Below are 27,837 nucleotides of genomic sequence, written 5' to 3'. Positions count from 1 at the left end.
TGATTTTCTTTCTCTTTTTATAAAAGAAAAGCCAACTAAAAAAATTGTAGTGCTACTATATGTTTCACCTTAGGTCCCATGTTTTGTGCAAACTGGTTGGAAATAGTGAGTGGGCATTGTTGTCAATTCTATTTGTTACTTAAAAGAATTTGTCATAAATGCAGAGTATGAGTCTGCATTTTCTTTGGTGACAAAAAAAATTAGTATCCCAGTTTTATCTTCATGCATGTTTGAAATTCTTATCAACAGATTTTAATTTTTTACCAATTTTAGCAATTATCTGACCTGCTACATTTAGAATGACAGAAACTTTCCCCCGTTCCTTTATGACTGATTTATATCCATTTGAAATACGCCTTTGGTCATTCTGCATTAATTTTCTCTAATGTGGATTATTAATATGTACTGTATCTTAATTAAGACCATGCAAAGCATTTGAGAGAAGTTATTTCAAAAAGCATATTGGCACCAAAGAATGTTGCACTTTCCTTGAAGCATTACAGTAGTTGCTACCTACAAGGTTAGGACAGCTGCTCTGAAGCCTTTCTCCCAGGAGTGGGATTCTACCGGTTTGGACCAATTCTATAGTTATGACTCTGCACAGTTCAGAGAACTGGCAAATCATGCTCCTGGCTGGCCCTGCCCCTCTCCACCCACCCCTCCGCTCCCTCCCCAGTCAGTCCTTATTGTACATGCGCAACATTGCACGCATGCCAGACATCGCTGACTGTGTTCTTCCCCACCCAGTCACTCCTTAAGTTATTTCTTTATTTCCCCCTCCCAACATTCAGCTGTTCCTATGATTAGCTATGCCGGGATTCCCCTCACTTACTTACTGCTTTGCCCAGGAAGCAGTAAGTAAGTACCTCTGTCCCCTCTCCATTTTTTGCCTTCCTGAGCCCCAGGGAAGCTTTCTAGGAGCAAAATCACTCCCTCCTGTGCTCCCCTGAGGCACAGGAGGCCCGAAAACAGAGCACAGGGGGGATTCTGTGTGCCCTCCTATACTCAGTTTTTTTCCTTCCTGAGTCCCAGGGAAGCCTTCTTGGGAGCAAAAACGCCCCCCGGAAGGCTCCCGTGAGGTGCAGGAAGCCCCAAAATGGAGCATGGGGGGGTGCTGTGCGCACCCCATACTCAGTCTTTTTCCTTCCTGAGCCCCAGGGAACCTTCCTGAGAGCAAAAATGCCCCCCCCGGAGGCTTCCCTGAGGCCCAGAAGGTTGAAAAAAACGGGGGGGGGGGGCTGCCTGCAAAAAAGTCACCCGGCCACCCAGTAACATGGCCACGCCCATCTAGTCATGCCCGCAGAACCGTTTGTTACAAAATTTGAATACCACCCATGTTTTTCTGGTTATCTATCTGTTTGTGTGCATGTGCCTGTAAACTGCTGGGGAAAGCCTTTGAAATAGCTGTATTGAATTTTCTGGGTTGGGACTACTTTAAAGCTTTAAAAAAAGGGTACTTTGTTTGGACTAGTAAACTTTGTGAAGAGCTTGTTTTAGATAATCTTCATAGCCTTAGTATTAATCACTTGGCAGACAATGTATTTGAAGACTTCCTCAGTTTTTTTAAAACCAGCTTTCTCATCTCCAATTTGGCCATTTTAAACTTCACTTCTGGTGTGTTTAGGGACACATCCATATGTCAACAGGCAATGTTCCATTACCTTGGATACTAAACATGATCAGGTTGATGAACACTTGATGGGATTCTTCCTAGGAAAACCAGAGTTGTAGACTTCATTGAGAGATCGGAAAACATTCCAGCATGACAATAACAATCCACATTCATACTGTAGTCACAAAACTAGACAGTTATCATTGTTGTCTAGAAAATTAAATGCTCTGTGCTTCCTTTTCAGGCAGCCATCAATGGAGTTATACCACAGGAAAATGGCATTTTAGAAAGGTAGGTGGAGTTTTATACTTATATCATTGTAGAAGCATTGTGAAATAACTTGTACTTACACTGCTAATTGTTTTCTGCAGTTGAGTTTTAAAATACATTTTAATAATTAATTATGAAGCTTATATTTAAGCAATACAAGGAAATTAATTTGTCAATGCTTAAGTTTCGATTAATTTTAGAAATTTATCTACTTGTAGTTCAGATGCTCATTTGAAGTAAGCTCTTCTTCCCATGAAATTATTATAATAATTAATGAACACATTTCCCAAAACCCAGATTGAAACCAGTTAGGTTGAATATAAGACAAATGTTCTTAGGGGTGTCAAACTCAATTTCATTGAGAGCCACATCAGGATTGGATTTGACCTTGGAGTTCCAGTGGGGTTGGTCATGGTGGAAGTGACACGGGACCACACCTCCCCAGACATGGTTTTATAAACTTATAAAAAAAGGGAAGCATATATTTCTGTGATTTTGTTTTTTTAATACTTACTTGATCTACTTGATCACCTTATGAGAGATAGAGACCAGATCAAGAAACTGACTCCATAGGAAGACTAGAACTCCAAAATTGTTGACATAGGCTACAGTAGCAGAATCCTGCAAGCCTGAAAGGTAAAATATTTTATTTTGCCTCCTTTTATAACCTCCTGAGTCTAAGGCCCTGTTTGGGCCTGGAAGGCCTCCTGGACCACTCTGGAGGCTCCTTTAGGGCCTGGAAGGCCTCAGAAGGCCCCACCCGTGCTCCATTTTTGCTAGCAGAGGCACTACGGGTCAGTCCTTTGCTATTTCCAGGCAATCCAGCCCGCAGGCCTTGAGTTTGACATCCCTGTTCTCAGTAATAGACCAAGAAATCTATCTCTCTTCTTCACTTTACCATTCAATTGGTACCTTTAGCTCTAATCAATAATGGCTTAGACAACAGCCCAATTTTTTTTTCTCCAAAAAAAGGCATTATTTATATCAGTGGAAAGACTATTGTAAAGTTCCCCCCAAAATGAAAGCCTGTGGACTGAAATTTGGAGATCCAAAATCTCTTCCACTGAATTCCTTATTGTTATTCCTGCTTTTTGATACTGGAGAGGTAACATCTTTGCTAAGAGGGAGTTATGAAATCAGACTTCTCTGAGATTGAAATCTCACCTTTTCTTCAGAAGGGGGATTTATATTATTGTTCTTGAAATGTCTCTTGTTTGCTATAAAAGTGTATCTCTAAAAAATGTTAATTATTAACATATAACATTATTTTCTTAGGACTGTTTAAGTTTATTCACTTTATTCTTGCATATTCTGTTGAATGTTTTATTTCCTAATTTCTTTCTTTGTTGATTTGTAACTATATGGTCCTGAAAACCAACCAATTGATATTATATATTAGTCTGCATTAATATATTTCAGCATTTTAGAATTGATCTGAACAAAGATTGGTTATCTCTTGATGGAATTAACAAATATAATAGTCCAGGAGTCTTTCAGAAAATAAATTCCATTATGTTAAGTTGCTTTTAAAGTAAGACTAATTTTGCTATACAATAATGCATCTCAAAATGGTAAAAATAAAATCCAGTCCAACTACTACATCCAAGGTCTCATGCATAATCTATGCTTACCTGGATATTTAGGCCTTTTAATTGTGCTATATACAATATACTTCAGAACGTTTCTCCTAAAGATTGGCATTCGGTATGTCATAATTTGTAAGAAATGACAGCTGGCAATTTATTCACGAAGAAGCAATTTCGGATATTATGAGATTGTTGGGTCTCAACTATAGTAGCGTATGCAGGGGTCTCCAATCTTGGCACCTTTAAGATTGGTGGACTTCAACTCCCAGAATTCCTCAGCCAGCTTTGCTGGCAGACCCCTGGTATGCTGGCTGAAGAATTCTGGGAGTTGAAGTCCATCAGTCTTAAAGGTGCCAAGGTTGGAGACCCCGGCATATAGCAATAGATAATGTTTATTGGGACTCAGTGAAAAAATGGAAATTGTTCAAAATGTCCTAAATTCCCCCATTTCTAGCACTTTAGCCATCAAGCCTCACTAATGACTGCATTTTCCCCTAAAAACTGCTGACATTCACTAAAACAATAAAAGAATAAAAATTGTCCAGGTTTTATTGAGACAATATGTAAACTGGAAAAATACTGTCTGTGTAATAAATGCAAAAGAGTGCTGTGTGGAGAAAGAGAATTGTGCTTGCAAAGTCAGGCTGCTTGTGTTGTGTTCCTGAATTGCAGATTTACGGGGACATGCACAAACTCAGACAGAACCAAAAACAGAGGGATCAGTGTGGTTTGGGAATATGAGGACTGACCCCTTTCCTCTTCTGCTTAGTTTTGAAAGTTAACTGCATTGACCATCTGGCCGGAAAGGTCTTCACAAGCAGTAGTCTTCTTGCTTCCCACTCCAGCACAGAAAAATCTCTGAATTGGGGCCAATTTATTTTTGCATGGAAATGTATACACCTAAACACAGCGCGCCCATTGTTCATCTTAACTCTGAAACTGCCCATGGCTTTGGAGCTGAGAATTACCCTTTGTTCTTTCTGATTAGGAAGAAAGAAAAGGGGGTTTTGTGTAAAAAAGAATCACAGTGTTCTGATTTTTGTTTCCCCTTTACTCAAACATAATTTGTAATGCAGAATGATGCAAATTATTGTAACCGATGGTTAAGATGACAAATGTTCTGATATTAAAACTGCACAGATTTGTCCGCAACAGTTTGCTGCCATAGTTCAGTTTAACAGTGACTGAGTGATTGTTTGTAAGTATTTGCCTATCGTTTTTGCACTGGATGTATGGATCTGAAAAACCAGAAGCTCAATACAAGCTTCCTATTTTGAAAAACAGATAGAGAAGACATTTTAAACTGTTGGTACACTTATTAATATAGCAAGGATTTTAAATTCATAACTCATGATTCTGTAACAATTAAAATTTATTTATTTGGGTTCTTGTTGTAGGGAAAATAGGAAAAAGAAGGTCTGTTGGATATGTTCGTTGGCTTGAATTATTTGTAAAAATAATAAGGGGGTATAAATAAGATTTATTCAATTTGCATGGCCACGCATCTCAACAAATGAATGTGGGCAGTGAACAATCTTAAAATATATTGAAAATAATTCCTGTCACAAATACAAAAATTATAATACATGGGAACTGAGCAAGATGTCACAAGGCAGACACTAGTAGAGCCAAAAGTCAGGACCCTTCACACACTCAAGGCCGAGCATCAAACCAGGTTTTAGGGTCTTACAAAAGACCAGCAGAGTTGAGGCCAGTGGTGGCTAACCTTTGTAGGCTCCTGTGCCAAAAATTGTGCGCGTGCTTGTATGCACGCGTTCATGTGCCAGCACCCAGAAGGCAATGTACATCCCCCCATGCCCCTGCATATGTGCATGCAATCCCCCACGTTGCCCCCTTACCTGCACTGCGCCTCCCAGCTGATTTTCGGCCTGTTCAGGCCCTTTTCAGCCTCCCAGTGAGGAAAGCTTCTGCAGCCTTTGTAGGCCAAAAAATGGGCCCATTTTGTCACTTCCAGTATTTCCGGGAATACAGGAAGTGATGAAACGGGCCTGTTTTTTGACCTGCAAAGGCTTTCCTCAAACCTCTGGGAGTCCGAAAAAGGCCTCAAACAGGCCGAAAATCAGCTGTGAGGTGCACCTATGTGCAGTAAGCTAAGTTTGCCTGCGGTTCATGTGCCAGCACAAATGGCTCTGCATGCCACAGGTTCTCCATCACGGGTCTAGGCTATTTCTCATTTCTGGTGAAAGAATGTAATTAGCAAGAATTATGGCAGAAAAGGCATATATCCTGGGCTCCAGCAACTGGCACTTTTGGCTCAGATTAATACACTCAGATCATGCCCATCCTGCTGGATTGGATTTGCCCGAAAGAAACAACTGGAGAAAGATAATCCTTCAAGTAACCTAGCCCCAAACAGGAAGAGCTTTAAAGGTGACAACCAGTACCTTGAATTGCACCTGGAAACACATGGTCAGCTAGTGTAACTCATGAAAGTACTGATGTTGTGTATGTCAAGTAAGATAAAGGTAAAGGTTCCCCTCGCACATATGTGCTAGTTGTTTCCTGCTCTAGGGGGTGGTGCTCATCTCTGTTACAAAGCCGAAGAGCCAGCACTGTCCGAAGACGTGTCCGTGGTCATGACTAAACGCCAAAGGCGCATGGAGCACTATTACCTTCCCACCAAAGTGATCTCTATTTTTCTACTTGCATTTTTACATGCTTTTGAACTGCTAGGTTGGCAGAAGCTGGGACAAGTAACGGGAACTCACTCCGTTATGCGGTGCTAGGTATTCGAACCACCAAACTACCGACCTTTCTGATCGACAAGCTCAGTGTCTTAACCACTAAGCCACCATGTCCTCTTCAAGTACATTCGACAATACTATTTATTACTTGGGTAGCTGCACTCTGCACCAATTGAAACATCCAAATGCTCTTCGGAGGCAGCCCCATTTAGAGTGCAATGCAGTAGGCCAAAGAGGAGGCCACAAAGGCATGAACAGCAATGAGTAGGGACTTATTCAATCATATACCTTTTTAAAAAAATTCTTCCTGACCCAAAGTGTTGGAAACCATTTATGTGAAAGGTGGACAGATCGGTGTGCCCTTCAGCCAAATAACTTTTCAAAAGCTGAAGAGAATAGGATCGCATATGGTGTAAAGCAAAATAAAGACCGAGTTTAAAAATGGACTGGATCGGGTGGAAGAAAAAAAACTTTCAGGAGATCCTGCTATGAGAGGGAGTGGGTAGAAACTCAGAATGCTGTTGAATTTTCCATTCTGTATTTCCTTCCTTTCTCCTTTCTGATCACATGACCCAGAGGAAGCCTTCCCATGCATAATAACAAGCAATGTATGGCCACTGTTGGTAAAGGATTGGAAGGAATTCCGGAAGCTATGTTTTTCATGGATTCCTTGCCATGTAGGACACTGCTGAAAAATCTTTTTTTCTTTTTTACAATTTAGAAATAGGAGGAAAAATATTTAAATATCTTTTCTGAATTACAAATATAATCTCCTTGTGCCCTGTGAAAAATTTGTTCAAAAATAAATAATAATTGTGCCCAAGTGGGTGTCTTCTTCCTGCTTGCTTTCCTTGTTTTCAAGGGAAAGGGATTTGCAAGTAGAGCTTATGTGTGTATGCAACCATGATGGTAGTTTTTTCTCATTTAGACAGAGACCAGCTGGTATTGCCATGACACATCATATGAGAGCGTTGCAGAACAAAGGGAAGGAGAGAGTCCCTAATAGATAATTGGGCTTAAGCCAAGAGTGTGCAATGTTTCTTAAGCATTTGAGCACACATACCACAGTATTTCCTAACCCTAACCCAAACTCCTTGGATAAAAAGAGTGGGCAGGAACAGGACAAAGCTACTTTAAAATATAGTAATATTAAATGCAATCAATGCAATTAATTCCCCCTTATATGGCATGAAAATTAGTAAGTTTTGAAGAGGTTCTGAACTCTGAGGGGCTGCAAATTGTATATCCCTGTTCAAAGCCATATAGGCTTTACAAAATTAAAAAAAAATGTTTGAAAAACCAGGAACCTAATGTAGCCTTTAGTGGATGGGATGTGTTTTGTATTATTGGTGTTCAGTGTTAATTATATTCCATAACTACTTTTATATATGGAAAAGAAGAGGAAGAAATACTGCATATTTTATTTGTATACTTGCAAATTGGATCAAAATGATTTCTATCATTTTGTCTTATCAGATGTTTTACAGAATTGTTAATAAACCAATCTGAATAGTGAATTACAAAAGTCAGTTATTGTCAGTGGTGGGATTCAACTGGTGTAACAACCGATTTGGTAAGCACGTGCTTTGCGCAGCATTTGAAAATCACCCATTTTCAGCTCTAAAACATACCTTCTGCTGCAGCCCTGTTTAGTAAAACAGCTGAGGCGGGGCAATCCGCTGTGCCGCACGAAATATAGGACAGAGTAGGGCAGGGGCAGGTGGGCGGGGCCAACTCATCACTGGAACTAAGGGTTTGTCCAAACCAGTAGCAAACCACCCCTGGTTATTGTGATATATACCACCATTTTGCAGTATTTGTACTTATTTAATACAAATTTATTTAATAGCCAGATTGATACTACATTGTTTTCAAATACGAAGGCAAATTTGAAATTGTTTTCAGTTTAGGATCTATTTCATTTTATAATTATAATTTTGCTTTTGAAAAGCATCTAGGCTAAAAAAGATAGGCTAAATCCTGACAACTGTTAAGATTATTGCAGGTCAGGATGTTAGCAGAATTAATTGGAGGTCTATTTATTTATGGCAAATAATTCTGAGAATCAAAAGGCTTTTGTTAAGGAACAAAATGCTTACCAACTGTGGCTGCATTTCAGTACTGTTCATGGAAGTAACCTAAAATGTTCATAAAGTGAAACCAGTTTTTTGAAGAACTTTACTTTCTAAGAGCTCACAAATTTATTTAACAGATTCTCCAAACAAAGCAAAATAACCAAGTCGTCTTTGCAGAAACTTTAGGGAAACATATTAAGGCAAAATCAGCATAAACTTCATTTACATTACAATACCATTTCATTTGTATGAGATATAACTGAGATGATATAAAATGTGACAACCAAGCAAAATGGAACTTAATATTAAACCTAATGTTAACTATTATCAGGCCTCAGTCAGTCAATCAGTGATAGACGTTCATGTCATCAAATAATTGAAGCTAGCCCAAAGCAAAAATAAGACAGAGTAGGGAACATGGGTTGATCTTCAACTGTAACTTGATTGTAAATGGAATCTTAATTCTTAGACTGATTATTTGCCCAGATGAATAGAGAATAAAGGAGTAGAGACTCCTCTATATTCAATTGCCCCATGTTTTGTCTTTGGCCAGCTTCCAAGTATTTAGTGTTTACCTGTGGTTTATGTTTTTTTCATATATTATATGGCAAGAAGTGCTTTAGAAATTCTTACTGGTTGCTGATTACAATCATTATTATTGCTACTTTGTTTTTTGGTATTTTACAAGTTCGCTTATTTTCACAACCTTCTATAAGGCAGTTCTTTTACCATCTATATAAGGACACCATGTTGTGTCTATACAGGCCTTCTGACTGATTCCATGAAGGTCTTCTGATTGATTCTTGTCCATGGGCTGGTTCAGAACACTTTGGTGTAGACTTAAGTATCATATTCTGCTGATACTTAATACACTCCAGTACAGTTCTCTCTAATCCAGTGACTTTTTAAAATATATTCATTTTCAGTTTTCAGCCTTTTGTCAACTACTTTGTGACTACCTCAGACAGTTCTATTAATTCCTTATGCATAGTCTAAGTGGCTTGTGCAAATCCAAGCCCTTTGCCACGGCAAGTACATCCGTTTTATATCAATACATGTAAGCATATAAGCATGCATAAATTTGGAAAATTGTCCTTATTTGAAACCAAACTGATATGTTTTTCAGTGAATATAGTGGAGAATCTTTACAAAAGCCTGCCTATGGTCCTGCTAGTCATCCTTCGTCATCGTCTTCAGCATCTTCCTCCTCTTCTGCATTTCGCCCCGTAGTGCCATCCAGACAAATAGTGGAGAGACAACCCCGAATGCTTGACTTCATAGTGGAATACAGAGATCGAAATGTGGATGTGGTTCTTGAAGACACTTCTACAGTTGGTAAGAAACTACTGAGGGGCAAAAAAAGACCAAACTTAAGTACCAAATGTAACTGTAATACAAATATGTGTAAGAGCTGAAATTGGCAGAGCTCTAGTAAGGCCAGGGAGAACTGATTTGTAAACACACAACAGGTGCATTCCAATCTCAAGCTTGGGAAAAGCAGGGCCAAAGGTCCATTGACCTGAAAGGACAAGAGGAAAAGTTTTACAGTTTCACCCTGAGGGTGATCTCAGTGTGTTCTGTAGTACCCAGGTGCTTGTACACATGACTCATTTGTTTTCTGCAAGGAAGCAGTTTATCTAGCTTTCTGTTGGTGTTGGCAGTAGTTTTTATGTTTTTTAATAGTGTTTTATTACTGTCTGTGAGCTGGCCAGGGTTATGTTAAAAAGATGGGCAGTTATATAAATCTTTTAAATAAATGAATTGCTCTAAAACTTTTTCTTTTTTGTTATCTAATTTCTGAAAGAGTAGAGATTTATTCAGCCATAAGTGACCTGAAGTCTGATGTACTTCTTTGAAGGGGAGGGGAGGGGACGGAAAAGCTATATAAAAGCAGTACTTGTAAAGTTAGTATTAGTCTTGGGAAACAAGGCCTGGGGAAAAACATGGTTGTGTTCTTTAAGTATTTAAATTAATACTTGTGTGATGGACCAAAACAATGATCTAAGATACCAGAACCTATGTTAATGCAATGTATAATATCTCTGTTATATCAGGTTAGAATCACAGAGCATGTATGCTTTTAAATTCAGCTTTAAAGATTACAAAATGTTGTGCTTGAAGTGGTACCATAATTAAGAGAAATATCACCGTGACAAAAAAAGGGCGGGGGGGAATTCTGCCCTCATTATAAAATCATCATGGAATCATTGATTTACAAATGCAGGGATTTCTATTATGCTGTAAACTATACCATTACACTTTTCAGACAGGGTGTTTGCTGTGCTGGAATTAGTGTTATGTATCACAGCATCTAATTTTCCTATCTACTAATCCCATGTTACTTATATATTATTTTGCTCCCTAGGGAAACTAGGTAGAAAGAAGATGCACCTTTATTACAGTGGTACCTTGGTACTCAGCTGCTTTGAAACTCATCAGATTTGGTACTCAACATGTTTTGATGTGAAAATTTTGTCCTGGCACTCATCGTGTGTTTGGTACTTAGCACACAAGCTAGAACTTGTCAATGTCGGCTGCCTTGTGACTCACTATATTATTCCTTCTGGAAAAATTATGTTTGGTACTGATTGGTTTTGGTACTCATTGTGCCTCCCAGAACCAATTAACAATGGGTACCAAGCAGTGGTGGGATTCAATTTTTTTTTAACTTCCAGTTCTGTGGGTGTGGCTTGGTGGGCGTGGCTTGGTGGGCGTGGCAGGGGAAAGATACTGTAAAATCTCTAGTCAGAGGTGGGATTTGCCGGTTCTCCGAACTACTCAAAATTTCTGCTACTGGTTCTTCAGAACTGGTCAGAAACTACTGAATACCACTTCTGGTACCAAGGTACCACTGTATTTGTTTAAAACAGTTTTGCCCACTCTATATGATTAGTGATATCAAACAAATGTTTCCTTTGAAAATAAGTGTTTGTTTAGTTTATTTATATTTCACATTTCTGAACCATTTGCTTCTCTCAAAGAGGGACTTTGGATGGTGTATTTAGTTTAAAAATGCAATATAAAAACTATAAGCATATTGTATCAAATGTTTGTCCAGAAAATATTTTTTTAAAAAAGAGTATGTAATATATAATCAAAGAGTGACACCTAGTGGCAAATATATGTTTTATTTGCTAAGCAGGTACTTTTTTGGCTATTAACTTCATATCCATTATTATGCTCAATTCTTCACTGGGTTGTGTCTTGTTTTGAGATTGGTTGAAATTCAAGTTCTCAGTTTCATTTTTGATTTTGCACAGCTCCAAATAAGAAAATGATATCAATGTTTTAAAGATCACTTCAGCTGATAGATTAATAAGATGCTCATTTTTAACCAGGCAGAGGATTTTTATATTTTAAGAGATTTTTTTTAATACAAGTTGATGATTTATTTTCTAGACCTAGCAGTATTTAAGAGACAATTGTGTTGACATGAATGAAAGGGTGAAATATGATACCTTCTGACATATATGTATCATGTGAACAAAGTATGCATTTTTCCTTCTGAAAAAATATTTTCCAGGGAACTATATGAAAATATTAGTATCTATAGAAATTTTGCTCATAATTCCATAATCATCTGAAGTAGTTTTCTATATGTGCAAATATATTCTGAAGATAAAATATATATGAACATTAGTTACAGTATCTCTGAGGTTAAGCAGGTTATATTGATTTACATGAAAAAATAAATATATATTGAGATAAAGGTATAAAAAAACCTCACCAGACTGCATTCTGTTTTGACGTCCTAAGTTTCACTTTTTACTAAACTAAGGCCATACTTTCATTAAGTGTTTCAATAGTATTTTAATCCCTTCCATCTGTCTCTTGCTCAGGGTCATTTCACATATTATACAGTAGCAAAGCTGGGTTTGCCAACAACTATACATGCAATGAAACTACTGCTAGGCACCATTTTAAAACCATTTTTAAAAACATTTTAAATAATTATTTGACATATTCAAGTCTGTCCTTTTAATAGCAAATTTAACAACTTCAGTTCACATTCCTGCAAAAGTAGCTGTGGGTTATGTGCATGAATGTTTCTCTCAAAGTCAGATTTTAACTTTTTTTTTTCTAGTGATGCAATTGCATAAAATGCCCACCAGATGGAAGGAACATATATCATGTGAATAGAGAAATAATTAAAATCATCCGGAACTTGGATGGCGTCAGCTTAGGAACATGAGACTAGTGTTCTGCATTTGATCATGCTATATTTGCTATTGAGCAACGGTTGTACATTATTGCTCAGTTGGGCTAATTCAGTGCTTGAAAGGGCTTTGAATAACCTAACAAATTGTGGAGCTTAGAATCAAAGCAGTAATTTTGATCTGGAAGAGAAATACAAAGATTTTTAAGGAAAGAATTCTACTCTAATTTAGCCTTTAGCTCTGTTAACAGCAATAAAAACAGTTAATTAACATTATCTGTGAGTGATGTTGAGGACCAAATTTTAGTGATGGAACAGAACGCCAAGAGACGGTCTTCACATACCTTCTTCAAACTTTTGAACTAGCAACCATGGGAAAGAAGGAATCCCATTGTGGAATATGCCAAGCTGAAAAAGCGTTTGGCCTCAATAAGCAGCTGTTAGCTAAGATGGTAAATGTGTAGTTGCATTATGTGTAAATTTTAAACATTTCAAACAATTTAGGAAGATTTTTAGAGCTCAAAGCATATATCATAGAAAGCAAATTTCTAGTGCAAATTGTATACCCTAAACATACCAAAAGATCTATTTGTTTTAACTTAGAAATGAATTCCTTTAATCCATTTTACATGAGATGGGAAAAACCATATCAAAATTCAGTAGCATTTCAAGTAAAATCTATTATTATTTTTCATTTCTCTTCTTTATATCCTAAACATTTTTCAGTATTCCATTTTTTTAATGCTATTATGTATGAGTTTATGGAGATAAACTAAAATAAAAGACATGTTTAAAATACATTGATTGAATAATGCTTGGGATTCTTAGACTTTATTTCGCCTATGCTTTATAAAGATAAATCATAAAAAGCAGAAATGTTTTTGATGATTCTCCTTTGTGTTTTTTTTCCAGGAGAGATCAAACATATTTTAGAAAATGAGCTTCAGATTCCTGCACCCAAAATGTTGCTAAAGGGCTGGAAGACTGGGGATGTAGATGATGGTGTAAGTTTTTATATTTCTTACAGGATTTTTTCCAATGGACCACCTAATTCCAATTTTGCCAACTAATGCTGATATGTTAGGAATGTCTAAAATATTCTGCATTAAGTGACATGGTTGCTTGTACAATGAAGGCACAATATTTACAAAGGATAACATTTAACTTTGACAGTAGTTAATTTGGACTTTATTGAGGGCAGTATATTCTGCTCCTTCACTACAAGTTTTCTCTTTTAATATTCTATATCTCAAGATTCCCAATAAGGAAAACATGATACCTTCTGGTGGTCACACACACAAGATATGCAGATAGTCTTTGACTTAATGATCACAATTGAGCCCAAAAATTACGTTGATGAGATATTTGTTAACTGAGTTTTGCCCCCATTTTATGATCTTTCTTGCCACAGTTGTCAAGTGAATCATTGCAATTATTAATTGTTGTTAAGTCAATCTGGTTTTCCCATTGACTTTGCTTGTCAGAAGGTCACAAAAGGTGGTCACATGATCCCAGGACACTGCAGCTCTCATAAATATAAGTCAGTTGCCAAGCATCTGAATTTTGATCACCTGACCCTGAGATGCTGCAATGGCCACAAGTGTGAAAAATAGTCATGTCATTTTTTTCAGTGATGTTGCAACTTTGAATGGACTACCTGTACACTGTGTTAAAAACAGAGAATTCCATACCCCTACCTCAATGGAAAGGGGTAGAAAACATGTAAAACCCTGTTCATGGGGCCATGCCATGATACGTCATCTGTATCTGTCTGCTTTTAGAGTTTAAGAAATGGTGGACTCTGTGTGTGTGTGTGTGTGTGTGTGTGTTTGTCTGTGTGTGTCTGTGTGTGTGTGTATCATTCTGATAGCACTTCTTTTAATGTACTATCGGTGATTGAGAAAAGCTTATAGGAAACAGATCTTTTCAACTATCATCTTACAACTTCTTTAGTTCCTGTTCCAACTAGCAATAGAAATATTTATCTATCTTATTATAAATACTTTTTTTATCTACATCATTGTTTATATGGTATTCATTTATTTATCAACATTACATAAGCTGCCGACGTCTCAAAGACTTTGGGTTGTCTATGACATCAGACAAAAATAATAATTAAATCCAAACCAATATTAAAACAAAAATGAACCACAAAAGGAAAGCAAAAACAGAACCTGTGATAAAATCCAAGATTGATTATTCATAATCTTCCAACTGGAACCTAAAGCACATTAACTAGCTATTACTCAGCTGTTTATCAATAGTGGGAGCTGCACATATTTCTGTGGGGAAGAATATTAAAGAAATAGGGACAGAAGTCATCAAAACCAGCTGGATCTAGCAATGGTTTCCAGAATGAGCTTATAAGCATCTCATTCAGAGCAAGAAGCATTACCACCTCCTCAAAGAAACATTAATAACCTTCTTGATCCACCCATTGGTGTCCTATCTAGCTGCCTGAAATAGTCAGGAAGAAATGGATCTAGGACACAGGTGGCAGGGAACTCTTTCCAGTTCCTTGGGTTCCACAAACTACAAAGAAGCCCAAGTCATATCACAAGACAGTACATTCTTTAACATCATACATTTTGCCCAACTGATGTACACTTATAAATAATTCAGTCAAAACAACCATGAAATGGCATTCCGCCCATCTCCCGAATGGCATTTCCCACCTATACTCTAAATTGAAACCAAGCACTTTTTAGCACTGTGTTTGCAGCTGAGTGCTTCTGTTGATTTTCTGATAATCCCACCTTTCTCTGAAGAAAAGAAGAAGGAGTTGTAGCATGCCCAATTTTTAAAGAAGCATTAAGTAACATCGAGAGCAAGTTTGGTGCAGTGTTTAAAGTGCTGGTCTAGAAACCAGGAGACTGTGAGTTCTAGTCACTCTTTAGGTATGAAAAACCAGCTGGGTAATTTGGGGCCATCATTCTCCCTCAGCCTGACTCACTTTACTTCACAAGGTTGTTGTAGGGGAAATAACAGGAGGATGAAATATTGATAAGTTTGCACCCTTGAGTTATATATAAGAAAAAAGACAGAAAAAATCTAAAATAATGAAGATTGTATTTTAGTCATATTGCCTTGGTCCTGGTAATATAACAATCAAGATTTATCTTTTTCAGTGTATTATTTACTGAAATAAATTTATGTATTCAAGTAGAAACTGAATGGCAATTTATTATCAGTGCTGTACTTACATTCCATGGTGAGATAGTGGTTATGGGGAAACTTCACTTCAGAAGTGCCTTTGGATTTATGATTCATAAATCATGCATGAAGGTGCAGCTCCAGCATATATCTCCACCAGTGACATACAACATACAATTAATTTGCTATAAAAAGGATCGCAGAGTAGACATATTTATAAGTGGACGATCTTGGTCTTTGGGATCTCTAGATAAAATGTAAAACAGCTCTAACACTGGAATTTTTGTCAGAGATCTGTGATCTGGATAGACATAACAAAACTTTTTGGACCCAAGGGCCAGATAATCCTTAGATACCTAAGGTGACAGTTTCCCATTAAGTGAACAGAGTAGGTTGGTTTGCATAGCCATCTGCAGAGGCCATATTTTTCTTGCAGTGGAAACTGCACCTTTAGTCTTGTGACACTGCATGCAAGTTCATAAAGGGTGGAGCTTTTGTGTTTTTGATAAAGTCTGAACTTACTGTAGAAGCCCTTAAGAATTCGGAAGAGTAAAATTTATGGAGAGCTTAACAAATCAAGCCTAGAATCTGGAAAATTATAGGCATTTCTCAATTTATGGCTAATCATTTAACGACCACTCAAAATTACAGTGGCCTCAGAAAGGGTGCTTTTGCTGAAGATTTTAACACTGTGTCCCAACAAAGGATTTCCTACCATGGTCTCTCCCAACTCCCCCCTTCCCCCAAAGGATCCCCAAATTGCACACCAGGTCTATTTGGGCCAGTGCAGTACTAAAAATGGGAAGGTCCAAGATCCCTAAAGCCCAAAGCCACATGGTATTGCCAAGTGTAATGGTATAAAAGAATGATTTTAAAACATGAGGGGAAGAGATGCTTCCTGGGAAATTATCAGACAAGAGGAAGGAGCCCCTAGTGAATTAATGGTCAGAGAAAGAAATTTAGGAAGGTCCTGTCCTAATTAATCTTATGATTAAAAGTGACAGCAAGAGATTTGTACCTTCAGATTTGCAAGATATTCTCCCCTCCCCCTCCAAAGTGTGGCCCTGGCCCACTTTCCTGGCCTTCTGTAAAGGAGTTAAAATATGGCTCTGCCTGGCAAAGAAAAGAAGCTGTTTGGTGCCCTGAGAGCCTTCCATTTGCCTTTTTAATCGACTTTTAACAGGGCTTAATTATTCTTGCCTCCTTCTGAAAATGTTAATTTTGAAATTTTAATAATCTTTTAATTTTTATATACTGTTTTTATATTTTAATGTTTTTTGTATACCACCCAGAGATCCTCTGAGGGAGATGGGTGGTTCAGAAATGAGAAAAACAAACAAACAAAATAAGATTACAGTAATGTGGTCTTACAGTAAAATAGAATTTGCTCACCTGGTCATGTTTCCTGTCTGATTTACCTGGGAGATTCAAGTGATGTCTGTTGTTTCCCATCCAGGTACTCAAGCCTCCAGACATTGAATTTGATCAATAGCATCACTTAGATACTGGTATCAGTGAATACTTGTGAATATTTTTATATTACAAATGCCATCCAATCTGGTCAGAACAGAACACATGTAATAAGCCTAATATCTGCAAGGTGGTGTTTGGTCTGTCTTTACTGAAAAGGAGGCAGTGGGCAGGAGTCCTACTAGGTAAAAATGTAGCAATGATTTTATTAGAAAATAAGACAAGCCTGGCATGCTACTTTTTCATATTATAGAAACATCATGATTCATTGAAGACTAAACCTGTACAATATTAATTAGCTTCATGACTGTAAGACTTTTTACTATAAAGAAGGGCTGCTATGTTTCTTTGGAAATTAATACAGATATTAGCGACAGAAGAAAGCTTCTTGGTTTCTTTGGTAATAGAAGAAAGCTTGTTGACTGGCATCATTTAAATTGTACCTTATGTGTTACATGCAGTTACTGTATATATTGCAATGAAACCCACTAAGGGCAAGACTGAATAAAATATTTAAATACGACCAATTATTACTACCAATGGGATTTGTGTGTGTGTGTGTGTGTGTGTGTATGGGAGAAAGATTTTCATCAGAAGCATAATAAGGTTCCTGTTGTGCTTGTTGTTAATTGTTCCTCCTCACTTGTGTTTTTTTAATTCACAGAATTGTGGTTGCTAATGATATATAAAATTTTGCATCAGTTTGGCTTTATGTTTCAGATACAGACACCTAAATAGAAACATTTTGACACTTCTAAATATTTTTTTTCTGTAGACTATTCTAAAAACTCTACACTTGCCCAAAAACAACAACCTGTATGTCCTAACGCCCGACTTGCCACCACCATCTTCATCAAGTATGCCAGGGTAAGTCACAAATAAATTTGAATGTAACCTATAGGGCTTCATATTAATGGTATATTTGAGGTTATCCAAACTCTATACATTTTACTATTTTTAAACCATATATATGCAAAGGCCAGAGCTCATAATAAATTTTAAATGAGCATTTTTCAAAGCACTGCTATTACTAGATTTTTAAGCTTTGTTCTAAGAGCAATTAGTATTTGGATGGAGTAAATTGATGGAAAGGTAGTTGCTGGTAGAGATGATAACCCTGCCTTAGAATAGGAGATTTTATTAAATAATTGTATGATCTCTTCCAGTACTTTTCATCCTACATTTTCTAAACTGGTCGGGCTAAGGATTTTTATTTTGTTTTACAAGTAAAATAAAGAGCATAAGCCATGTAGAAATAATTGCACATTCCAAATTATTTCAACAGAACCAGCAGTTTTTCATAGTTAAGGTTTGTGTTCATAGCTTCTCCAATTACATTTGACAAAGCATGATTATTGAAATTGCCAATAATAAAAAGCATTGTTTTAGAAAATTTGTGGTACAAGATAGAATCCATTTACAAATCTGTAGGACTCGAGTGATTAAGAACATTCAGTAAATGTTAAGATTACAAGAAATGAAATCTGTGCCTGCAGCCAATTCTCTCATTTGTATGAAAGTTAGAGAGTTGTGAGAATTCTGAAGCTAAAGCAGTTTGGAAAGGGGTGTGCTTGCAAAGCAAAAAGAGACATCTTGATTAGATGGCATTAACTAACATTTACTCAAACATTATTTGGACTACTAATCAGTTGTTTTACCACATACCATGGCACAAAACTTATTCTTTTTGAATTCAAAATAAAGGGAAAGTAAGGGATTTAAGATACTTTTTTTTGCATGTGATCCTAACTGAATTGTCCTTTCAACAGTTTGATAAGGGGAATATGTGGCAGTTGGAGACTTTTTGATGTGGTTATTTACATGCATTTTGATACATGTGGGATGTACTGGTATTGAAAGATCTTTTTATTCACTAGACCTTCCAGCATTGTTTCTAGACCATTTATTACATTAACTGAGGTTTTAGCATTATTTATATATCACATGAAATATTACCATTTTCCCCCCTATAGGCGGATGGTTTTTTTTTTTAATAAATCAGATTTCTTTATTTGCTGTTACTACATTCAGTTGTAAATTTTAGTAAATGCCCAGATACTCTACGTTGCTGTCATGTGATATTTCATGATGTTTTCCCCATTCATGGAGCTGGGGTAGGTGTGGCCTGCGTGTGATGCATCTTGCTGGCAGGCTGCTAGTTTGACACCCCTGCTCTAAATTAAACAATAGTAGTAGTATCCCAAGATTGCATACAGCAGGCTAGAGGAGGGATTTTTTTTTTTATCATTCTAGATTCTAGAACAATAGTATGCCCTGATAGATAATGAGCTACTTTCAAAACTGAAAAGAACTGCTTTTGAAATCAAAACATAACTTTATATATTGTAAAGGCTAATATATCCCAGCGGTTGAGAAAATACAGAATTTATTCCCCTTAGGTGAAATAAACTTATTAAATTCAGGTAAGTTCTTCTAAATTTATATATTTATTTAATTTATCAATTTTATATAGCTACCATCTCATAAGAATTAGTCCCTCTGAATAGTTTAGCATTCAGGATATAAAGTAAACAAAAGCTTTCTGAGTGGTTGCTGTTTTAAACTAATTTGCTATTGCTTGCTGCATTAGCTACAACAAACATTACATTTACATAGTGACTTCATATTTTGTTTTAGTGTAAATAAACTTTAATTACAGCAAATTTGGATGATTGTCAACACAAGCTTGTATAAATTTGAATGTTTGCAATAGAAATGTTAATTATTATGTTTCATGATATTTTGTTAAAATGTAGATGTTTGGTAAGAAAAATGAATTGATATGATGAATAATGGATATTTTTCTACTGAAATTCATGAAGAGGCTCTCTGGGATTAAACTGGAATAATAATGTAATATATACTAATTGCCTCAGATTAAAATCCACTGAACTCAAGAGAATTCCCCCCACCTCTTTCTCACACACAATTGTATTGCACTAAATATTAATTTAAAAATACAGCTCGATAGAATACTTTTCATTGTGGCTTCCAATGGAATAGGATAGAAAAATTTTTATTTTCTTTCCTTGGAGTTAGTTCTTTGTGCTTATCTTCCATACAATTTCAGAAGGACTCTTAAACAATTTATTTTTTTAGGGAGAAAATATAGAGGTATCTGGCTTGCTGAGTGTGCTAAATTATTACTATAAGAAATGATGGAAAAGATACCTTCATGTAGAGAGGAAAGAAGGAAACAATTCTTCTGCTGAATCCTCAACTTAAGTTTAAACAGTTTTGTGTTTTGATTCTCCAGAGGTCAAGGTTATTTCAGATAGGATTCAGGTTTTTTAAAGCAAGCTGCGGAGAAACGTATTGAAATAATCACTTCACAGTTTCACCACAGTTGTGCAAGATGCTCTATTTCTTGCCTACAAAGATAATCTCATATAATATCAACATATGGAAGAAGGAACGTTTTGATAGAAGAGTAAGCTTTTTTTTGGATAAGAATGTTCTAAACTGGCAGTGATATTAATAGACGCACAGCTAAATATTATTATTTTGGGGATGAGGGTTGGGAATGACATTAGAAAAAACTAGGTTGCAGAAGCTAAAAATCTGCGGCTCAAAATATGTGGGTTTTTTTGCTAAATTTCAATTCAGTATCTGGAGATTTTAATGGTTGTAAAATGCAAGTAGTAAGATAAGAAAATATATTTTATTGGATCAGAGGTAAAGAAAATAATTACTCATTCTCATTTTTCTGTGGATACTATTTATATAAGAAGATCCATGTATGTGATCTGTATCTATATATTAATATGCTACATTTGTTTCAGTCCTTAACATACCTTTTTAAGAAAGTCTGTTGACATTAATTACCTGTTTGAGAAATTGAATATTTGAATGCCTCTTGAATCAAGCTATGTATTAATGAAGGATGTTTTAGTTTTCTGACACCTTTAGTACCTTATTTTTATTTTTTAAACTATCCTACAAAGTTAACGTTTATATGTAAGTTTAAACTTTATACATATAGTAGAGCAAGTAAAACAATTGATTCCAGTGATTTGAACAAATAGGATTCTTCTGTATGATTTTGAACAATTAGTTATTAATTTGACAATTAGCAATTTTGATAATGAAAAGAGATGAGAGATGGCAAAGACATATGTAGTTTGCATATATTCTGATCTTTGTTTCCCATGCCCCATATAAAGAAGATTTTTCTACTGCCATGTATATGGTTTCCAATTCCATGTTTAGAACTCTGCAGAAAATCTAGATGTAAGATCTAATCCTGAAGATAATACCATGGAATAGTTTGTGAGACTTATTGTCCAACAAAAACATCTTATTGAAACTAGCTTCAGTAAGTTTCAATACAATACTTGTTAATAACTAAGTTTTCAAATGTTTAGTACTTCAGTAGAAAAAAGTGGTTAAAATAAGGTAATTAATAAATAGAATTTTACTGGAATTCCCAATTATACATTTCTTAACATAAAATTGTGCATATATGTGTGTGGGCACTTACGTACCTGCGTGTGTGCATCTGTATCTGTTTCACCTGTAGTTATAGGTATCCATTGTCAGCTATGATTATTCTCAAGAATATGGATACTAAAAATGTTCTAAATACTTGAATTTAATATTCAATGAACCCTGGTTAAGAAGTATCTGATTTAATGAGTTCTTTTATTGGAATCAGATTAATATTTCATTGGACAATGTACTTGTAATGGAGATTTTTTTCAAGCAAATTAGAGTATGATCTAATTTGTTATGTTTTCTAATGAGAATAATGTGTATTAATGTAACTGTGTGAAGAACCAATTGTTGTTTTGCTTTACATCACCAGAATTTATGTTGGAAAGATGTGTCACTGTTAACTTTAAATGTATTTCGTTGACCAAACCATTTTATATCACATTTAAGCAGCAATCTTATGGACAATGATTTCTGAGTGCATTCAAATGAGAATAAGGCAATTTACTTCCAAGTAAACATATATAGAATTGTGCTGCCTGAGATTCCCCTACCTCTGTTTCAAACAATTTGAGTGTGCAATAATACTAAAATAAACTCAAATCAAATAATAGTGCATCATTCTTTGCCAGAATGGAAATAACAGTTTATTAGATTCTGAATAAAATGGCTTCCTGTAATCCTGGCTGACTGATTTTCTCTTCCATTAACATAAAAGAACCATGGAAAGAAATTTCACAATACTGTTCAGGACCAGAGGTATGCTGAAAGTACAGTTGAATGTATGTGCTTTAAAACTTGATATTCTAAGCACAGCTTTGGAATCCTTGGTGTTCTTTCAGCTTGGTTGTTTTCTTATACAGTAGACATTTCGTTACCAAACTAGGTAACATCACTATGATAGAAGGGAATGGGGTTTGCTCTTTTTTTATATGTTAGTGGCTTGCCCTATCAGTTATATTCTATCAGTAATAACAGTTTTCCCAGATGATATAAGGAAGGGAACATTGCTTACATGAAATACATACATAATTTTTGTCTCCTTACTCCTACTTAACCCTTTCTTCTGTAGGTTGGGGGACCCTCTGGAACAGCAAGGCACTTAATGTGGATGCTGAGCTGATCAATTTATATGAATAATTCTGAACCCTCTGATAGAACTGAAATACTTCCCACTCACTAGGACTTTCTGGAATCTATTGTTTTATTAGTCTATATTTACTGAGATTAATAAATAGCACAGTTGATGTAATTATTTCTAACATTTATCCAAATCAAGAAAGTTAAACAATTGACTTATCATCCTGTTTTTGGTATAATTTTCTTTTTAAAAATTGACATCTGAGATAGTAATGTCCATAATTAGAAAGAAAAGAATGAGTATTCCTACTATTTCTGAGAACTGAGATTTATTATTTTATCATTTCTGACTTTTCCCAGATTGCCTCGGAAAGATGAACGGTTGGTTATAATTGCGAAATTGGGAGGTGAAATAGAATAAAATTCATTTGGTGTTTCCTGAGATAATCAGCGAATCCTGGAATTTTCCACATTTTACTGTCAACTAATTGGACAGCAGTTATAAACATTTGCCATGCTTAGCTGAAAAACATAGCTGTCACATACTTACACAAACTTGGCACATAAATTCATAATTATATATATATATATATAAACAGTGTAAGCATCATCAAAGCTTTTACTTTGAACGTAATTTAAAGCCTAAACGTCTCTTAATATGAATGTATGTGAGACAGATGTTGTGTGTATGCATACAATATTGCAATAATTGCAGTAAGAATGGGGTTGCGAAAATTCTAAAGAGTTGAAATATAGCCTCAGATACTCAACTACCTTAGAAGGAGTTAACAGGTCAGCTCCCTTGGTCATTCTCCAGTTGCTTCCTTGCCTTTAAGAGCTAAAAAGAAAACGATAACATTGTGCCTGGACCTGTCTCTGCAGAGTTTAGAGTACTCCTGGGGTTTTACAGCTAAATGTAAAGCAAGTTAGAACATGTTCGCTCCTGATATTCTTGTTTTTCTTTCAACCCTTTCAGTGCCCTGCAGGAATCATTAAATCAAAACTTCATGCTGATCGTCACCCATCGAGAAGTCCAGCGGGAGTACAACCTCAACTTCTCAGGAAGCAGTACCATTCAGGAGGTGAGCTCTGTCTCGCAGCTGAAGAATAAATGTCGCTCATTATAACTAGTGTCAGCTTTGTTAAAGAGGGCTTATGTATTCAGGCTGCATACTTCCTTTCATGTTTCATTATTAGGTTTTTAGCTTTTAATTAAGTGGATGATGAAAGATTACTGTAGGTACATCAGATGGTGTAACCCACATATAACATTTGCATTAATTTTACCCCAAAGCGGTTGTGTGTTTGTGAGCATGCTGCCTTGAAGTATTAAAAAGCTTCACCAAAGGTGAGGTAGGGCTGTCTGATTGGGCTCCTTCTTCCTTTATTTAAAATTGTACACAGTTTTCATACATTCTTAGGTATTTTTTGCATCTGCTAGTTGCCATAATCTTGATTAGGAGTGGGATTGCAGAAAAAATGATTTCTGTTTAAAAACAATTTCATTGTTATTCTGTAAAACAACCACCAAGGGGTGATGTTGCAAAGAAGAGTTCCTTGCTAATTTGTCCTGAAAAGACAGATGCACTTCCTAAAGTAGTAAATTGCCTTTAACTAAAAATTCAATATTGTCATAACCTTGTTGTATATCAAAAATTGAGCAATCAGCTTTTTGAAGGTTTTTTTTTTGCTTACTAATTCCAACCTATTTATATACACAAGGATTCCAAATGTGAGTGTTTCTCTTGAATCTTTTCCCCCCTTTCATTATTGTATGAAAGATCTCTCCTCATTTAACACAGTGGCTGGCCTCTCAAGAAGCCAATGCATGTGTGAAATGATCTCTATTATGATCACTTTTTTTATACTATCAATTCTTATATTTATGTTGTTATGGTATTAGCAGCATGCTTTGTTCATGGGAGTTGATGCTGGAATGGGATAGCTAAAAGGATTATAGGGTTTGGACATTAGCCTCATTTCATTTATTTTTATTTGAATATATTTTAGTACCAATGATATTAAATCAGTATAGTGCTTCCTTTGCATAATTTTTAACTATTAAGATCACCATGAAGAATATGAATCTATTGTCTAAAATATAGTTTTGTATCTTATGTAGTTCTTTATATAAAAATCATTACCTATGTGTATAGATACATACATGCATACATCTTAAAGCCCCTCAACAACATGTGTGTGTGTGTGTGTGTGTGTGTGTGTGTGTATGTATATGTATAATATATATACACATACATATACATTATACATATATACACACCAATATAACCAGTCAATTGCAACATATGTTATTTTCAGTAAACAATTACTGATGATGATATAATTGTGATGTAATTACAAATGGAAAATTGTTTTGAAAAAATACCATCATTTCAAATTTTGATGAAAATCAATTCCATTAAATATCAAATAGAGACAATTGCCCTATTTATCCAAGGTCCGTAAAATTGTCTCCCATAAAATTGTCCCCCATTCCTAAATATGAAATTACTCTTCCCTTCAAACTTATCCACTTTTAGTAAATATCTGTCATTAATTTCAGCAGCAACAGTTAAAGTATTGCATAAGTTCAGGATTTATTTGGTAGCTGTGATAGGTTTTGCTTTATTACAAATTTTGTGAGCCAATATGGCTGAACTGCTCACCAGTTAAAGGTAAACAACAGTGTATCCTCCAGAAAATAACACCATGATATTCAGAGTGGATCCACTCCATCATAAACTATTTCCAATACTGTAGAATTTTGAGAAGTGTTTATGTGCAGAACGAGTCAAAATAATGGGTTATATTTTCTTTCAATTCAAAAATTGAACTTGATCTTTGATTAAACTGTTATATTGACCATGTACTAACCCTCAGTTGCTGACGCTAGTTCTAAATTTTCTTCCTTTTATTCAAGTATTTTTTAAAATTAGGAAGTTGTATGTACTAAATCAGTAATAATTTAATTGTATGTGGAATTTGCTCTTGTCAACCACCAGAGGGCAGGAAGGTCTATTCAATTATTTTTCCAAAAGTGCTAGCCAGTATTTTCAAATTAGCTTCCTGTGTCTTAACAAAAAGAAGTATAATGGTTGAGTTATTGTTTGATATGCAGATAATTGGGATATTGCATAAAAGGAGACTTAATTTCATCCTTTAAAATTAAACAGTGAGATTTTAAAAGATATAAAATATTCATTAATGTTCAGTGATTATAAGGCAGTGGCATATATTTATTTTACCTTTATTACTGTTTCGTTGGAAAATACTGCAAATACTTTGCAAATCGAGTTAGCCATACTGACAAGTTGAAATGTTTAAGCAGCATTAATGCAATCTACTTGCACCTGATAGCCTATTCAGAAAGATTCAAAATGCCTGCATCAATTATTAAAAGAAACACTTAATATTCCAGAAATGTTTCAGGTCTTACCACAACTGTTGGATATAACTATCTCTCTGGTTCTTTGGTTTAGGCTATTGTATTGCTGCAGTACTTGCAAACAGTACTAATAAATATTTTTTCTTATCTTTTCTAAACAAAAATGGTGTCATAAACATTTTGCAATGAACAAGTGAAAGATCTTTCAGCTGAGTTAATACAAATAACATTATTTTGCTAGTTTCAAGGCAATTCCTAATGAAATGTACATTGAAAAGGTATTAAAATGAAGACAGGTAAGAATAACAATTGAGAAAAAATTAATGAATATCTTTATGAATTGCTTTTACTTGCAGTTTGGCCTATGGAGGTATAAAGACAGCAACCAATTGTTTTCAAATAATTATAATAAAGGAGAGCTAAGATAGTAGTATTATGGATGGCATACTCACACTTTGTAGATTTTGTAACTGATGCTGAATTCACATGTGAAACTAAATGAAAATTCAGATATTTGTTGATGGATGCTTTTGTGTTTGGGAAATCCCTCAAGTTTAGTACAGTACAAACTAGTAATTCAAAATTGAATCCGCATATTATATTCATGTCATCCTATATTATTTCCCACCTTCCCCCACCTTTCCCCATGCAGCAGCCAGTTTTAAGATGGACTGAACTTGAACTATTTTTTTGTGCTGTTAGTTTTTATTATCTTCTCTTCCACTGGTATAACAAGATTTAAAACATAACTCACAATGCAAGGGAAGAGTTCCTTTTGTGAACCTTTCTAAAATGGAATTTTAATGAGTTAAATAACATAAAAAATATTACTAAACATGAATTCTGTTGGCTCTATCACAAATTAAATTTTATCACAGATCTGTTATATCAGTGACTTAGGATCAAATAATTTATCAAGGACAATTTTGTTTCTTTAAAAAATTAGTTTAGATTCCACAATTCACTAGTGATGATTTTTTAAAACATGAATAATAAGTTTATAAAATGGGACTTTAGAACAGTTTGAATGAGATTTGATTTTAAAACATTTAAAACATTATTCAAAATTATTCTTTAACACCACCATTCCCAAGCTTGCTATATGAGGCATTAAACTATTTCCCTTTGACATAGAAAATATTGCTATAATGTATTATTATTTTACATATTTGAATAGACACGAGTAGTTTCTTTGATTCTGTTGCGACCTTTAAATTATGATGTTGCAGAAATAAAGCCAATTTCCCTGCCATTAGAATAAGAAGCTGGTGACCTTGATATACAGCCTTATCATTTATGTCAACCTTTGCGGAAAAGATAAGGTATCATTTACAACAGTGATGTAAGACTGGCAATAAATGCTATGCTTTATGTTTGCCTTTCTGTGACACAAAATTCAATTGGACATGCATAAACATTTTAAGTAGATTTAACATTTTAATATAATATAACCTAAATAGTAGGAATCTCTCCTTTTTAAAGTGCACATTTGCCTACTGACATTATAATGTGATTTAGCCGCAACTAAATTATTTGTTTTAACATAGATATTCCACGGTGATTTGTAGAGCAATAATTTTTAATGGCAATAAAAAAGGGAATGGCTCTAAAATCAATCTGACAATCCCATAAGCATGTTTTATAAAGATGTTTGATTGAAATTGAATTGGTACATTTTTACTCAGAGTTTTTCAGAATCTAAGAAGTAAAGGACCAGGGAAACTGTATAAAGTATAAGACATATTATACTGTGCCTGAAATTGGCAGCTTCCTTTAAGATTACTATTAACATAGTCTGCAGTTCTACAAAGCTGGTACATGTTAAATAAATAAAAAACACATTTCACAAACGAAGCATTGCGTATGAGAGGGCGCTTGCACTTATGCACAAAGCTCCACTTGTGTGAACGGAGA

The 27,837-nt window shown here is 35.3% G+C and overlaps 1 protein-coding gene across 1 annotated transcript in view; it reads left to right on the top strand.

Moving 5' to 3' along the window:
* Positions 1-27,837, top strand: part of FAF1 (Fas associated factor 1) — a 199,073-nt gene that overhangs the window by 38,049 nt on the left and 133,187 nt on the right. Inside the window, exons 3-7 of the mRNA XM_026707060.2 lie at positions 1,857-1,903; positions 9,375-9,583; positions 13,317-13,408; positions 17,803-17,894; positions 23,515-23,620. Of these exons, the coding sequence (XP_026562845.1) occupies positions 1,857-1,903; positions 9,375-9,583; positions 13,317-13,408; positions 17,803-17,894; positions 23,515-23,620 (546 nt within the window). The remainder of the gene's footprint in view (positions 1-1,856; positions 1,904-9,374; positions 9,584-13,316; positions 13,409-17,802; positions 17,895-23,514; positions 23,621-27,837) is intronic.

The sequence above is a fragment of the Pseudonaja textilis genome, chromosome 3, assembly GCF_049901715.1.
Source record: "Pseudonaja textilis isolate UNSWEBS1 chromosome 3, rPseTex1.2, whole genome shotgun sequence".
Taxonomy (NCBI): domain Eukaryota; kingdom Metazoa; phylum Chordata; class Lepidosauria; order Squamata; family Elapidae; genus Pseudonaja; species Pseudonaja textilis.
Note: the sequence above shows the minus strand (reverse complement) of the source record. Positions and strands in the feature narration are given on the sequence as shown.